General features: G+C 34.1%; 1 protein-coding gene across 1 annotated transcript in view; it reads left to right on the top strand.

Moving 5' to 3' along the window:
* The first annotated feature begins 7,001 nt into the window (after nucleotides 1–7,001).
* LOC127699138 (DNA repair protein RAD51 homolog 2-like) overlaps nucleotides 7,002–14,999 on the top strand; it is a 31,120-nt gene continuing 23,122 nt past the window's right edge. The window contains exon 1 of the mRNA XM_052202885.1: nucleotides 7,002–7,098. Within this exon, the coding sequence (XP_052058845.1) occupies nucleotides 7,015–7,098 (84 nt within the window). The 5' untranslated portion in view covers nucleotides 7,002–7,014. The remainder of the gene's footprint in view (nucleotides 7,099–14,999) is intronic.

The raw sequence follows: 14,999 nt of genomic DNA, 5'->3' as shown, positions 1-14,999 counted from the left end.
ACATATTCCCCATTTCCATTCTCAATTTTATGTAATCTACAGACAACACCTAAAAGCTGATGCTCGGAAATTTGAGGTTGAGAGGCACTCTTTCAGACCCCGATCAGATAGGGCGCGGCTGTGCATTTCTGTGTACAATCCGTCCAGCATTAGTTCTTGAACGGACTCCGTACTATTAAGGGACTTGATGTTGGAAGGAAGAAGTTAAGCTAATGCATGATTTCTTTATCTGAGCTATACTTTTGATAAATATATACAAAGATATTTGGTATATTAAGACGACAATAGTTTACCAATACTCAAATCTCGTAAATCTATTAGGTAGAGACAAATCAAAGGTACAAGCAATTTATCTGAAAGGGAAATTAAAGAATTATGGAAGATGCTTTTTCTTTTTGTCTTTGAGAAGATTCTGTTTGTATTCTTCTCCATATGAGTACTAAAATTTGACAAGTCGGCTAGTAGCGTTGCATAATAAGTGCATGCCCATTGGAATATCGACTGTGTGCTGAAATATCATTCTACCAAACTCAACAAATATGTTGTCGATTAAAAAGTCCAGCATTTTGATTATATCAACTTGTGTGTATTTGTTTTTAGAATCACAAAAAAAAAAGTTTAACAAGACAACGTAGTCCATCTTTTAATTGCGCATGGGAAACAGGAATGGTTTTTTTTTTTAGAAAAATCAAAGGTTTTTGACTGTGATTGAAGATTTAGGAGTAGATTTTTAGAATTTTTAAGAATCCACTTCTGATTGATACCGCTGGTCGAATTATATCTCAATACAATATTTCACACTGTAGAAAGAATGGTGGTAAGAACTTGAGAAGGATCTCTGGTTGAAGTTATTGACGACCCGGCTATATATCTTTCTTTATCAGGATTTTTGTGAAGTAAAGGTATTCAGTATAAAGATAGATTTATATAGCCTTTTTTCTTTCTCTGTATACCAAAGGAGAAGGACGGATTTGTGGTTTCCTTTACGTCAATGATGTAGGGGTTTATATGGTTTCCCTTTTCTGCTTTGAATACTCATTAAGTTCTTGTTTTAGGCTTTGTCTGCTGAAACAACAATATATTTGTCGTGAAGAGAGGATTAACCAACCATAGCATCGGGCTTCTTGAAGATCGTTAATATAACGAGACGCAAAGTATAACACGGCATATTTTCATATCAATAAGCTAAGTACCGTTACAGCTTCCTGTCAGCAACTTCGAACATTATATGTATGAAATTATTTACTACTGCACCTGTGTGTTTTGTTGTCTGGTATTATAGAGTAAGTGTGTTTTCTGAACTGATTTTTAGTATACATTATTTCACTCTTCGAGATTAAAAGGAGAAGATTTGAGATCTAACTCAAAACTAGTTTCCATTGCCAATTGTTATGTTCAAGAATTATGACTAAGATGTATTCTCATGTTTTAAATGCGTAAAAGTATGCTTCATATGAAAGGTGCAGTGTTTCTACCCAAAACATGAGTGATCGGTTATTATTGTAGCGTACAGTTACAAATACCTCACGGGGTTTCGATACTTAATACAGCTCATCAGCAGGACTTGAAAAGTAGGTAGACCGGGGAAAGGAAATGAAAAAATAAGAGTGTAAATATAAACAAGAAATCCAGCCTAATAGCCATGCATGACGCCTTCAGTCCACTCCGAATAGCTGATGCTCGAAACCTATGCAGTTTTCACAACCCGTGCATTTGCGCATTTTACAACCCCGATCAGACCGGATGTGACTTATCTGTCAAACTGTCACGGAATAGAAGTTCCTTCATAATATAAGTTCCAAAAGGAATATATATTCTGAAATATTATTTCCACAGGAATAAATATTACAGTATATGTTCCTAACGGAATAAATAGTACAGAATATTTGTTCCAACAGGAATAGATATTATGACATTGTTTATAACAAAGTTTCCAGTGGAACTTCTGTTAGGCGGAACAAATATACGTTGACACCACGACTTCAGTGTGTAGAACTGTATTATTGGATATATGTAGGTTCAGTACATGAAGCTTGCTTTCTGTAACGGCGACCATTCTTTGATATGGTATTTGTATTTATTATTTTGCTTGCGCCTGTGTTTTTATTGTCTTAAATACCTGTATTATAATCTAATTATTTGATGATATATTTTTCTTTCAAATTGTCTTTCTTGTACCTTCCTGAATGTTCCTTTTCTTATTCCACTGAATGATATCTAAAAAAAGTTAGTTGAGTTCTCCATTTTTTTAACCGCGACGTGTTCATTTACCTGTCCCAAGTCAGGAACCTTGCCACCAGTCTTTGCTCATATACTCTTAGATGCCGTACCAATTTTCAAGCTTTTGGTTTGACCAGGTCGAACCTACAACGTCCCGCATTCGAGACGACCACCGGCGGGGCGGTATGAACAGCTGGTTGATATAATCTGAACACTTAACTGCAGACATGTCACTACGGTGTCATAGACATGTTGAAATTGAAATATTTCACCTATAATGGTTATTTTACACAAAGTTTTTGGACGAAAATAGATATGAACCAAGGTTGTACCCAAAAAGATATTTTACACAAATGTACATCTTGTTGCAAAATATATATTCTTGGCTAAAGCCTCGACTCAAATCTTAATATTAATAATCTTCAATTGAGGCTTTTTTGGCACTGGCAGTTCTTGCAGTTTGCACTAGATGAAATTAACCGACCGTGGGAAACCCTTATTGGTAACCAAGGTCGTTAAACACCCCCGAAGTAGTACTAACCGAAAGACCTTTGAAGCTAAAATTCAAATATGCAAGTCAAAGTTAAAAATTACATGTACTGATATATGAGTCTTATGAACATCTTAAATATTTTATTTGGTTGATTTATTTTCGAATTCAAGGGGCCAAAAAAGAGTGGATTTTTGGTAAATTGTACGGATTGATTTTTTTTTTCATACCTTAACTGATCAATTTTTAAAAAAAGAAGTAATATATTTTGAAATAATAACATTACATGTATGTTTCATCAGAATACGTAATTTTGATTGGTTGACAACAATCGTTAGACGCTCCAATGATAATAAATTGTATCTCCGTATAAAATACAACAGCTATGTGACTGCATGTGCTATCCGTGACAATGTTAGAATAATGCATAGTAAAACCCGACGAAAAGCTTGATATAACTCTTAATTTCATGGTTGTTGTGTAGCATAAAAATGTAATTTAAAGAATTGAATGCTTCTTTTTATAACTTGGCTTATAAAATCTTGTAAAAGCGTTGATTGTGCGCACATTTTTAGAATGAATTAAGCGCTTCTACGCTTCATACAAAATTTGCTTCGGTACACTCCTTTACACCCCAATAAAATTATAAAAAGAAGCGTTCAATTCTTAAATAAAACTAACATAAATGTATTTGAAATTTATAAAAATAAAGCTGAAATACTCGTCCTCTGACTGCATAATCATACATTAATCTGCTTCAACAAGGGCCTGGAATTCTGTCCACGCTTTCTGAAGTCTTGTTGTAAATCTTCTATAGGGATCTAGTTTCGAACTATCCCACTCATACTTGTGAATAAAATACATTTCAAGTCTAGTTTCAGTTTGCCTACTCAATGAAGACATAGGATCATTAAGATCTGTCCTGTTTTCACGAGATCGCCACACTCTTTCCTGTTCTTCGGTTGTCTTATCGTTTTTTACAATGTCAAGTTCAATTACGACCCAAGCTGCCTCTCCCTCTATCGTAAAGTCAAAATCTGGAAGTCCCTCTAAATCTTCAAGCTTTATATCAGTTGGTACAGTAACAACTTTGTCAGGAAGTATTGGCCATGCCCCGTCTGTAGGTACGTCGGTATCGAAAAGTTCCCAGGTTTCTGTCCATTTGCGTAGAGCGGTCAAGTCAATGCTATTGTGTATGGATCCTGTCTGTTCGCGTTTGACACCCGCCCATTAGGTTTATGTGATTTTGTGAAACTAAGAAATCTTTGTAATAAGTCTTGATACTCTTTTTTGTATTCAGTGATTTTTGGATCGCCCTTAAAATCGTCCAGAATCATAGTGGAATCTTTAACTAAATCCTTTGATAATTCACCGTTGTCGATAACGTCTGCAATGTTGCACACCGGTAGCTCATCTTTAATGTCTGAAAAACTTAAATACATGTTTTCATATTTGAATAAAACTAAATAGATTGGAGAGTACTTCCAGATATCATAAAACTCCTCATAGACGTCAACATTGTACATGAATATATGATCCCCGTCTTTAAATATCTCGGCATATATCTGTTTTACTACACTTCTCATTGCGTCCTTGAATTTACTAGTCGAGTACACCTTGTTTTTGAATGGAAAGATATCTATAAATCCTTTTGACTTATTATGAATCGATATGTCCTTTATTGTATATTTTTTCCGTTGTATATCTGTCTCTGTCTTTTCAGTGGAGTCCTGATTCTGATGACCGGGAGTTCTTGTTTTTGTGCTAATTTGACAGCCCATTATTTGATCTGTAATGTTTTTCAATGTTATCATTAATTTTCACGTCTCTCTAAATACTTGATCTCATTTTAGTTTCACTTCATGTATATCCGAAAGTCTCATACTACTAAATATAGCACTCCGATTTTCCGAAAATCTTACTGACTTCATGGACAAGTATATTTGAGCGCAAAAATACATTTCTCATTTAGAAAAAGCTTCCTTCATGTAAATTCATTTGCAAATGTTAGAAAGCATCAACATCAAATGCACTTTATGTTTTGTCAGAGAAAGTGTTCTCAAGTTTACGTTTTAAATGTGATTGATTTAATTGATGGTGTGACACCTATACAGGCTATTGAATTAGCTTGGATTCTGAGAAAAAAACTTGTTTATTCATGATTAGAAATGCGGTTACAAAAATACTACGGCGTATTATATATATATAAAATTATACACTAATATCGAAAAAAAATGTGATTAAGGTGGTACATAACACTACAGGGAGATAACTCTGTAAAAATCAGCTGAACGTTTTAATCCAGTTCTATTGAAATTTTTATATTTTTGTCAAAGGGTCAAAGCAATTATTTAGTCAAAATTTTATGAATATTAAACGAGCCAAATTGATTTTAGTCAAGGTGTTTGGTACCACCTTAAAAAGTTGTCTCTTTCCTATCCACAAAAGATGAACAAAATAACATATATTTTTGAAAGGTTGTAAGGGGACGACCATTTGATATTCTGTGGGGGGGGGGGGGGGGGGGGGGGGGCAGGAGGATTTTGAAAATAAATAACTCAGCCTTGATAATCACAAAAATAAATGGTTTGTTCTGTTGTAGTTTGAAAATAAATTACCTGACTTGCAATGTATTGAAAATAAATAACTCAGCAGGTCTAATCGAAAGTATGAGATGGCACCAGATTCTTCATATATTCATCTTTTTTCCAAAAAAAAAATCGGTAAACACTTCCCATATCTTTTAATAATAAAAGTATAAATATTATTTAAATATACTTGAAATGTCAGAAAATTGGTTTCATTTAACTTGAGGTTAATTGTCTCAGGAACACTTACCTCACTTTTATTAAATCAGGGCCGTAACTACATTGAGACAAATGCCTCATGTAGGAAATTTCAAAACCAAACGCTTGTCTCCATATCAAATTGTGTTCACCGTGAGTGCCTTGCAAGAAGCAAGTTCTGTTCTCCCTCAGACGTAGCCCCTGATTTTTCGGGATCAATGTTTCTTATTTATTTGTCTTTTGTTCATTGATTGCCCTTCTGTATTCTGTTAGTGTTGCATTCATTTTGTAATTTAGTAATTTTATTATTAACTTGATCATGAGTTTAAAAAAACACAGCAGCCACAGACTTAACTATGTGAATTACATTTTTGCTTTATCATGCATATTTGTCTTTTGATGTTGTTCCTAGAAACTTAAGTCTTACACTGAATCTAAAACGTGATTTTGCTTTGAGACCAAAATATTGTCATAAAATTATTAAAACAGAACTTGCATTTTCAGTTTAAGAAAGGGTCTGGGGAACACCCAGAAGGCATGATTTTGCATCATTTGTTCTATAGCTTCTTGGGCCTACAGCGGTACAAAAACCCTTCAAAAAAAATTTTGCCTCGCTCCGCTCGGCAAAACATGTTTGCCAATACTTTTAAAATAGCCTTAGTTACAACCAAACTTAGGCTTTAATACTGTGTATGTATGCATTACATGTATATGCATTGGGGAATATAGAAGATTCATTTCTGTAGAGGATAATAATTAATTCTGATTAAATGGTACATAATGACTTGACTATACATGAATTATTTATAATTAACAAATAATTTAAAAATTGTATGTTTTCGAATATTATAAATATAGTTGTGAAAATAAATAATCAGTCCCTTGCTTTAATGAAAATGAAAATCTTGCTTCAATAGTGCAGAAAATAGATAATCTGTCCTCTTAGTTTACAAAAATAAATAACCGATCCAAAACAAATCCTCCTGCCCCCCCCCCCCCCCCCACCAGAATATCAAATGGTCGTCCCCTAATCATAATGGCCGGGATACATTATCAGTATTCGCGGGATACCAATTTTCGTGGATTTCGTGGGTGAAGGTAAAGTTTAAACCACGAATTTAAATGTTCAACGAAATACAGTTTAATATAAACTTATATGCAAATTTTTGGCAAAACCACAAATTTGGATAGCCACGAAAATAAATATTGGGAAGTGACCAATCTCTGTGTTATAGTAGTCTCAGGTTAACTGACTGAAATAAGCCTCAATTTTTCTAAAATCATCAGGTATATCATTCCTTTTACACTGTTTAAAAGTTGTGATTAAGGGCACATGTTTCCATACTTTCACTAGATTTATGAAGTCAAAATCAAATTAAGCTGGTAAAATTTAATAATATTGTCGAATATGATTTTAATTATTGTCGTATGCCGGATTTTGTCCGTCCTTGTACCGGTATTATATTCTTGATCGAGATGTTCCGAACAAATTTGGCGCGCTTTTCCGTTCGAACAAAAATGTCAAATAAGAAGCTTCGAAGAGCTGGGTTATCAAAAGATATAACAGAAAGATTAGCTGTTAACAACGTGTTCACATGCAAGGTTTTATATTCACACAGTATCTAGCATTGTGAAATACTGCAACTTCTCATTATCATAAATGATACCTTACCTCTGTATCTTTAACCCCCTTTGTAGAGGAACCATACGCTAGTATGTTGAACTCCCTCAAAGTAGCCTCTGAAATGAAGTTGCAAACTGGCCACCAGACATGAAAATTTAGTGGCCATCTCAAAACTTCAGTGGCCAGGAAATAATTTCAGGTTGCCTACATTTTTTTTCTAGCTAAACAACCCTTGTGAAATAAAAGTATTAAGTTTTTGTTCTGTGTTTTTTTGCTGTCAAGTGTAGAAAATAGTTCGTATAAATCAACTGTAAAATAACCACATGATTTATTTAATTTTATATTCTTTGTACATGTTTTAAAACAGTCTGCGACGTTAACTGATAGTCCAGAGCCCCAGTCTAGTAAAAATCTCATCAGACTTGTGCAGAAGCACTGGTGATTGCCCCATCGGTCAAGTGAACATCTGTAATCGTTTGCCGAAATGGTAGCTGGTATTTTATTGAATCTATGCGAACAAATTACAAAATTGTCGCCGACCTTGTTTCCATCAGTTTACTGACAAAATCGAGAACGAGGCTTGACCATGTGCTTTTTAATAAACACAATCTATAAATGCCAATGGTTTTCTTTCTAATGGCACACAATAGTCAACGTTGTGACTAAGTGCGGAAATATGAAGATAGATAGATCTTTGCCATTTTCAGTCATCGACAAAAAATTGCTTACAAATGAACTACAATTACCTGATGCAATAAAGCGCTGACAAGATCAAGCTTATATCTAAAAGGCACTTGAAATACAGTAAACATTTGTGTTACTGTCAAGTGCTCAGACGATTATTTAAAACCCGGCTCCGATCAGGGCAAAATTTCCAAAAAATTACGGTCGCCAGATTTTCAATATTCTAATAGCCTAAATGGCGACCAGTTATGAATTTTTGGTCGCCAATCAACTTTTAAAGACGCCCAGGCAACCATTTCAGTAGACTTAATTGAGGGCTGGAACTTGTGATCTGTAATTTCTATGTACAGTGATGCTTCCACCAATATGTTGCAGTGCTCTATATATACAGTGAAATCCTTCCCACACCCACTTATATTAAAAATCCTTTGTTTTATAATTAAAATGTTTCTGTGCTTATCGTAGGATGATTAAAAGTCAAGTCACTATAAAATTCTTTTCTTTCTTTATATATATACACATGTTTCACAGGGTTTGACATTAACTTTTATACAAACTTGTTCAGTTGGGCAAGTGCCCTATTACTTTTACTTGTCCGAAAGTGAAATCTACATGCCCAAACTTTTACATGCTATTTTTGTGGTTGTAATGTAGTACATGCAGATAAAATATAGTTATCATGTATATGGGTTGTAAATTGAATATGGAGTATGAATATTGATGAATTGAGAAGTCAATAATATTTCCGGAATCCCAGCAGTCTACTTACCAGAATTTCAACTCAAGAAGACTTAGAGACTTTGTCAATGCCATGCATGATGTGTCATGAACTGATTTTTTAATTATAGTTGAATCGAGAATATAATTTAAACTTTGAAACAATTTAATGAACCATACATTTTCAAATATAATTACATTTGGAGTATTCTTATAATTGACACAATTAGTCACTGAGTTAATTTTTAGATCAAACTATCATTCAGTTTTCTGAGTCATTTCAAAATTATACACATAAATGGAGTACTAGGAGTAGAAGTGTACAACTGCAAGTTTTTATTGTTAATGTTTTAAACCACATTCATCATGAAGTCAAGAAGCTGTTCCTCATCAAGTTGACCGTTTGCATCGCCATCAAATTGAAGCCTTCGTTCTCGTTGGCCACCATTCCACCATGCATGCACAACTCGCTCTGCGTTGTAGTCCTCAGGTGGAGGGCCTTCGATAGAAGTTAACAAAAGTCGATTCATTGTCTCGGTATTGAGGTTAGATCGCCAGTCACTTTTTATTCGTTTGACGGCAGAAAATCCCCTTTCGCAAATAGCACTACTTATGGGCAGTACAAGGATGATTTCAATAAGCAGAAGAATGTTTTTAAAACATCCACCTTTATCCAGGAACAGAGAGTTGATTTTTGGGATAAAGTTATTAACCCGCCTGTTACCGAGATGTGCTTTTACTTGCATCCATTCCACTCTTGTTGCAATTGACCCCTGTCACACCCGATGTTAACTAAGAATTGACCAAAATGCTCATCCATCAATCTTAATTGTTCTGGGCCATACATTGCTAACTCCTGACGATCTCTTGGCCAATCACCAGTGTCGAATATTTGGGTTGCCTGTGAAATGGCCTTTGTTGGGTCATTTGGATTTTCAAGACGACCTGAAACTTTGTCAACTACAACATCGATGAAAGTTTGAAAGGGTCCGTAATTGAAATTCACATTTGGTTTCGGTTCCCCTAACCGTTTTGTATGCGTAGCTGGGTATGCTTTAAAAGTATAACTCATTTCTTTAAGATATCAACAACATTATTCCATAAAATCATTTGCTTTCGTATAACGGTAAAATGATAAAAGAATGAGTGCCTCTTCCTCATGATTTAAAAGCTATATTTTAAAGTATTGTTTAAAAGTTATTTAATAATAATAATAATAATAATAATAATCTTTATTTCAAGAGGGTATACTCAATTAGTAAACACTATTCTCCCTTGAGGCCCTCACACTCCACTCACAATGCATCACACAATTTCATCATAACAAAGATAAACAAAAGAAAACATAATCAAAATTGATACATAATCATTTAAATAATTCCTGGATTTTCAAGTAAAAACTTAAAGCAGTCTGTTTTAAAAGTATTTATGTTTGACATGTGTCTTAGTGCTTCTGGTAGTTTATTCCATAAAGTTGGGCCAGAATATGAAAAAGATCTTCTAAATGTGTTTGTTCTTGCCTTTGGTATATTAAGTAATTGGGTAGTATTTGATCTAAGTTGCATTCCGTTTTTATTTGTAACATAGGAGATTTTGTTAGACAAATATTCTGGGACAGATCCATATAAACATTTATGAACATATAAGGCCTTGTGGTAAATTACACGATCAGTAAATCGAAGCCATGATAAATTTTTAAACATTGTATTAGATGGGGTATCATAAGGAAGTTCAAGAATAATTCTAGCTGCTCGTTTTTGAAGTTTATCTAATCTATTTGTATTTTGGTCACTGGTGTTTCCCCAAATTGTACAACAGTAATCCAAAATAGGGAGAATATAACCATTAAAGTATAACTTTCGTGTTTCCAGGGGGAGGGATTTCTTTATCCTAGACAAAAGATTTAGCCTGGTACTGATTTTTGTGCACAAAGTGTCAATTTGGGCTGTCCACTCAAGATTTTCATCAATAAAAACCCCTAGGAGCTTTTCGCCATTAACATCTCTAATGTGGGAGTTACCAACAGTCAAATTAAGAACATGGTCTGTTTTTGCTAGTTTCTGTCTAGAACCAATAACCATAGATGTAGTTTTTGTTGGATTTATATACATCTTATTTCCCTTGCACCATTCTTCAATTCTGTCTAAATCATTTGTAATGCTGTCCTGGATGGTATTGAGACTACGACCTGTGCAGTGAATGGTAGTATCATCTGCATAGAGGTCTGCTTGAGATGAGGTTATATGAAGGGGCAAATCATTAATGAACAATAAATATAAAAGGGGGCCTAATATGGAGCCCTGAGGTACTCCAGATTTTATTTCTAGTGCCCTTGACTTGATTGTCCCATTTTCAACTTGTTGGAATCTATGAGATAGATATGATTTAAACCAGTTACATGATAAATTTGAAATTTTGTAGCACTGCAGTTTTTGAAGAAGGATAATGTGATCTACCAGATCAAATGCTTTTTTAAAATCTAGGAAGATAATACCTATAATTTCTCCATCATCAATGGCTTTCAACCACTGATCAATAAGTTTTAGTAAAGCAGTGTGACAAGAGTGGTGGCTTCTAAATTCAGACTGACTTGCATGAAGGAGCTTATATTTTAATAGGTATCGGTATAGGTGTTTGCAGACATGCTTTTCAAAAATCTTTGAAAGAGTAGGCAAAATAGATATTGGTCTATAGTTGTCGACAGTATCTTTAGGACCTTTTTTATGACTGGGCATGACAGGGGCATTTTTAAGCTCAGAAGGAAATATACCAGCAGTGATACTCCTATTTATAATATAAGCTATTGACGGTGAAATAACTTCTGATGATAGTTTAAGTATGGGAGGACTGATCTGATCAATGCCTGTAGCTTTTGCAACATTTAAATTGTTAAGGCAGTCCTTAACTTCTGCAACTGTAATCAAGGGGATGTAAAACCAAGTATCTTGAGGTACTTTTGCTGCTACCTCCTCATAAATCTTATTACTATCAAATTTGTATGATTTAGATGTTGATAGGCTATCTTTCGGGGCAATATTTATAAAATGTTTGTTAAAAGCATTCTGTTCTTCTGAAAAGTCCTTTGTGTGATATAATCCATATATTGCTTAAAATTCTGTTGGCTATATATAATTTAAAATATTTTTGATATAAGATCGCACACTTTAATAAAATGTCACCACTAGTATGTGTATATGGTAAAATAGGTTCATTATTTTTCACTCTGTAAATTGACTAGTATATGAGTTTTGTGGCAAAGATATTGTTTCTTCTATTTTGGAAGTGGTTAGTTTTTCCTTTTAAAGTCATTATCCTTATTATTATCATCCGCATACTATCTTAATACGGGCTATATGTAGCTGGTATATCAAGCGTCTAGTTAGGCGTTCTACTTTTTCTACACTGGCTGGAGAGAGTTTTCTTGATGTTGCTACCGGTGTGATGTCCAGAATTATTTGCAACTTTTCATTGTCCAATAGTTCATTAAATTGAATTCCAAGACTGTTTTGTACAACAACTGTTTCTAGAAGTATATTATGCCTTACATTTTGGAGTTGTTCACAGTTTATTATGAAATGGGTCACAATTTCGTCATCCTTTGAGCATAGTAGGCATTTCAGATCGGTTTCGTCCTTGTATATTTTTATTCGTTTGCTTTTTAGAATATAGGATCCAGTAAGCAGCTTAACTTTAACTGGTACCCTTGCCGTATCTATGGTTGAATGGCAGATAATAATGAACAGAGGATGAATTTTTCCTTTTCCAGGTTTCTCGTTGTGAGATGGTCCAGTCCTTTATATAGTGGCAGTAGTTGCACTATTGATTTACTCCAGTCACATGCCAGTAGTTATGTACTGTTCTCTTGATGTTTGAGGTCCATAAGGATTTTTAAACAGGGTTATCCAGGTACCATGTAGCCTCTTGTAGATGTATGTTTTATAACAACAACCCAACTAGAACTTTGGTTGTTTTTTAAGATAAGTTGTCGTCTAGCTAGCGATTTTTCTATGCTTTCTTCGGGCTGATTACAGATGTTGTTGAATAGTCCAAGTGCTCGGATATGTAGTTGGGCTTCTGTTGGTAGTATTCCGGTTAAGATGTTAATAGTTATATCTGCTACACAAGTTGGTAATGAAAGTATTTGCTTAAGTAGCTTATTTTGGAAGTTTTCTTTTAGTGCTAATGAGCTTGTTGTTGGTAATATTAGCTGTAAACCATAGAGAAGTACTGTAGATACATATATTTTGTATAGATGCACCATTGTCTCTAATATCTAATCCATTATGACTATGAAATCCTCCTCCAAGGAGGCTATATGCGCTTCTCCTTACTTTTTTTATATTTTCCTCAACATTAGCAGTCATGTTTTCTTATAGCGATGTGGTTCTGATGATTCCTAAGTGTGTGGCACTCTTCACTGATGGCATTTCGTGTGGGCCCATGATAAAGGTTGTTGTTACAGGGTCCTGTTTTCGCTTCCTGTTGGTTATGATCGATGTCTTGGAAAGCTATTTTAATTTTTGCTTTGACGCCTTCCTGCTTCAACTAGGATCTTTAAGTTATTAAGAAACGAACCTTATCCTCAGCAGATGTCGTTTTATCTGAACTATGATTCTCCCGTATATATGACTCTGTTTAAACTATACATGGGACAAAATTTGACAATTTGAATTGACATGATTTCCATAACAGTACAAGTTGATAGTTTAGGCTTTGAGCTTACAACTACTGAACTAGATCTATAACAATAGAAAGAAACTGGTCAAAGTTGACTATTGCAGAGTTTGCTTTGACCAAATATTTGTGCTCAAATCAATGTAAGGACATGATTGGAATTAAATAGAACAGTTTTTATATCATTTAAACTTTCTACCATGAGTGATCTAGCAATATACAATTAATGACTATCCAAAATTGTCATCCCAGACCCTGAAAGGTTATTTCCCTGAGGGTGCAGCTCGAAGTAAAATAACTTTTTAGGGTTTGCAATTTTGGATATTCATTGCTTCTAAGGGGCCAGAAATTTTTGTTTTATTATTCCGAACTAACAGTGGAAGGGACTTGTGAACTATTGGAAAAGCACTTGCCTTGGTAACTACAAATGTATAGTAACAGATTGTCAAAACACTCATGTTAGAAAACTATTTTGTGTCTAAGAATTTCTCGTGAGTGTACAACGATGGTAGACTCTTTGTAAAATATTGATGGTCCTGAAAAAGGCTGTTGACAAGAGATATACCCACACTAGATGCAGTTGAACTTGTTTGATCTTGTTTCTTTGTCACATGATGGGCTTTTAACATGGTCTTTGTCATTTTGTTTACATACGTCTGTGACATCATTTTAATGGGAGATAACTAGTGTACAATCAAGATGTTGAAATAGTTAGGGAGCTGCCATTTGATTTTTATGGGGGGGCTAGGATGAAAAATTTTGTCCTGCATTTTTTTTTAGTTGTAATCTCTGTCCTGCCTTTTTATTTTTCACTCTATTCGGTCCTGCATTTTTTTTTTAGTTGATCCTGACTTTTTTTACCTAAATTGTCATCCTGCCTTTTTTTTTTGCAAAGTGTCTCATCCTGCCTTTTTGTTTACTCAAAACTCTTGTCCTGCCTATTTTTTTCAAATTTCATCCTAGCTCCCTTATTCTATTCATTGCTGGGTGTAAATTTTTATGGACATTCGTCCTTCCTTGCATTTAAATGAAAATTAACTGAATTATTCCATATCAGTGGTAATGTGTTACCCAAATGAAATATGTAAGGTATGATAATAGAAAAAGACATTACACAGGTTGGGGATTATCTCCAAAATGGGTTAAAATAATCCAGTTGGGATATTTTAGCCCAAATGGGATATAAATTTTCAGTGCCAAAAAATCTTAATTTTTGAATTTAGCAAAAATATTGAAAACTGCACCTATACTGTCAATACATGTAGTACATGTAAAAACTCTTGGTAACCGATTTTTCCAGAAAATGAATGAGTTGCTAGATTGATCCCTCTGAAAATCACATTACTGGTACTATTACACTCTGAAATGTATTACCTTGAGGAAAGCTGAGTGCACAAATCACACTTAAAGGGAAACTTCGCAAAAAAATAAAAAATTGATATTATGTCCATTCTGTATAAAAAAGCACAAATTCATAAATATTAACGTTTTATTCTGCTAGATAAGAGATCACCATCGATTTTAAATTTAGAGTATCAACTCTGTGTGCGGCCATTTTGACATCTTCTCGGTTTAGAAACCACGATATATCTATAAACCACAAAGGACCAAAACCAGCAGTAACCTAACGTAGTCGCATTTATCCGACTAACTAACTTGCTACAGAAAATGTAATTATTTTTTTAAATAACTATGGTCTGTCGTTTTTAAACTGTTTTTTCTTTACGAAGTTTTTGAAACAAGAAATTTATATGGGAATTAGTTAAAAAGTCAAAAGTTCAAAGTCATAAATGAGTGTTCTGTG

This window comes from Mytilus californianus, unplaced genomic scaffold (assembly GCF_021869535.1).
Source record: "Mytilus californianus isolate M0D057914Y unplaced genomic scaffold, xbMytCali1.0.p SCAF_4, whole genome shotgun sequence".
Lineage (NCBI taxonomy): Eukaryota > Metazoa > Mollusca > Bivalvia > Mytilida > Mytilidae > Mytilus > Mytilus californianus.
Note: the sequence above shows the minus strand (reverse complement) of the source record. Positions and strands in the feature narration are given on the sequence as shown.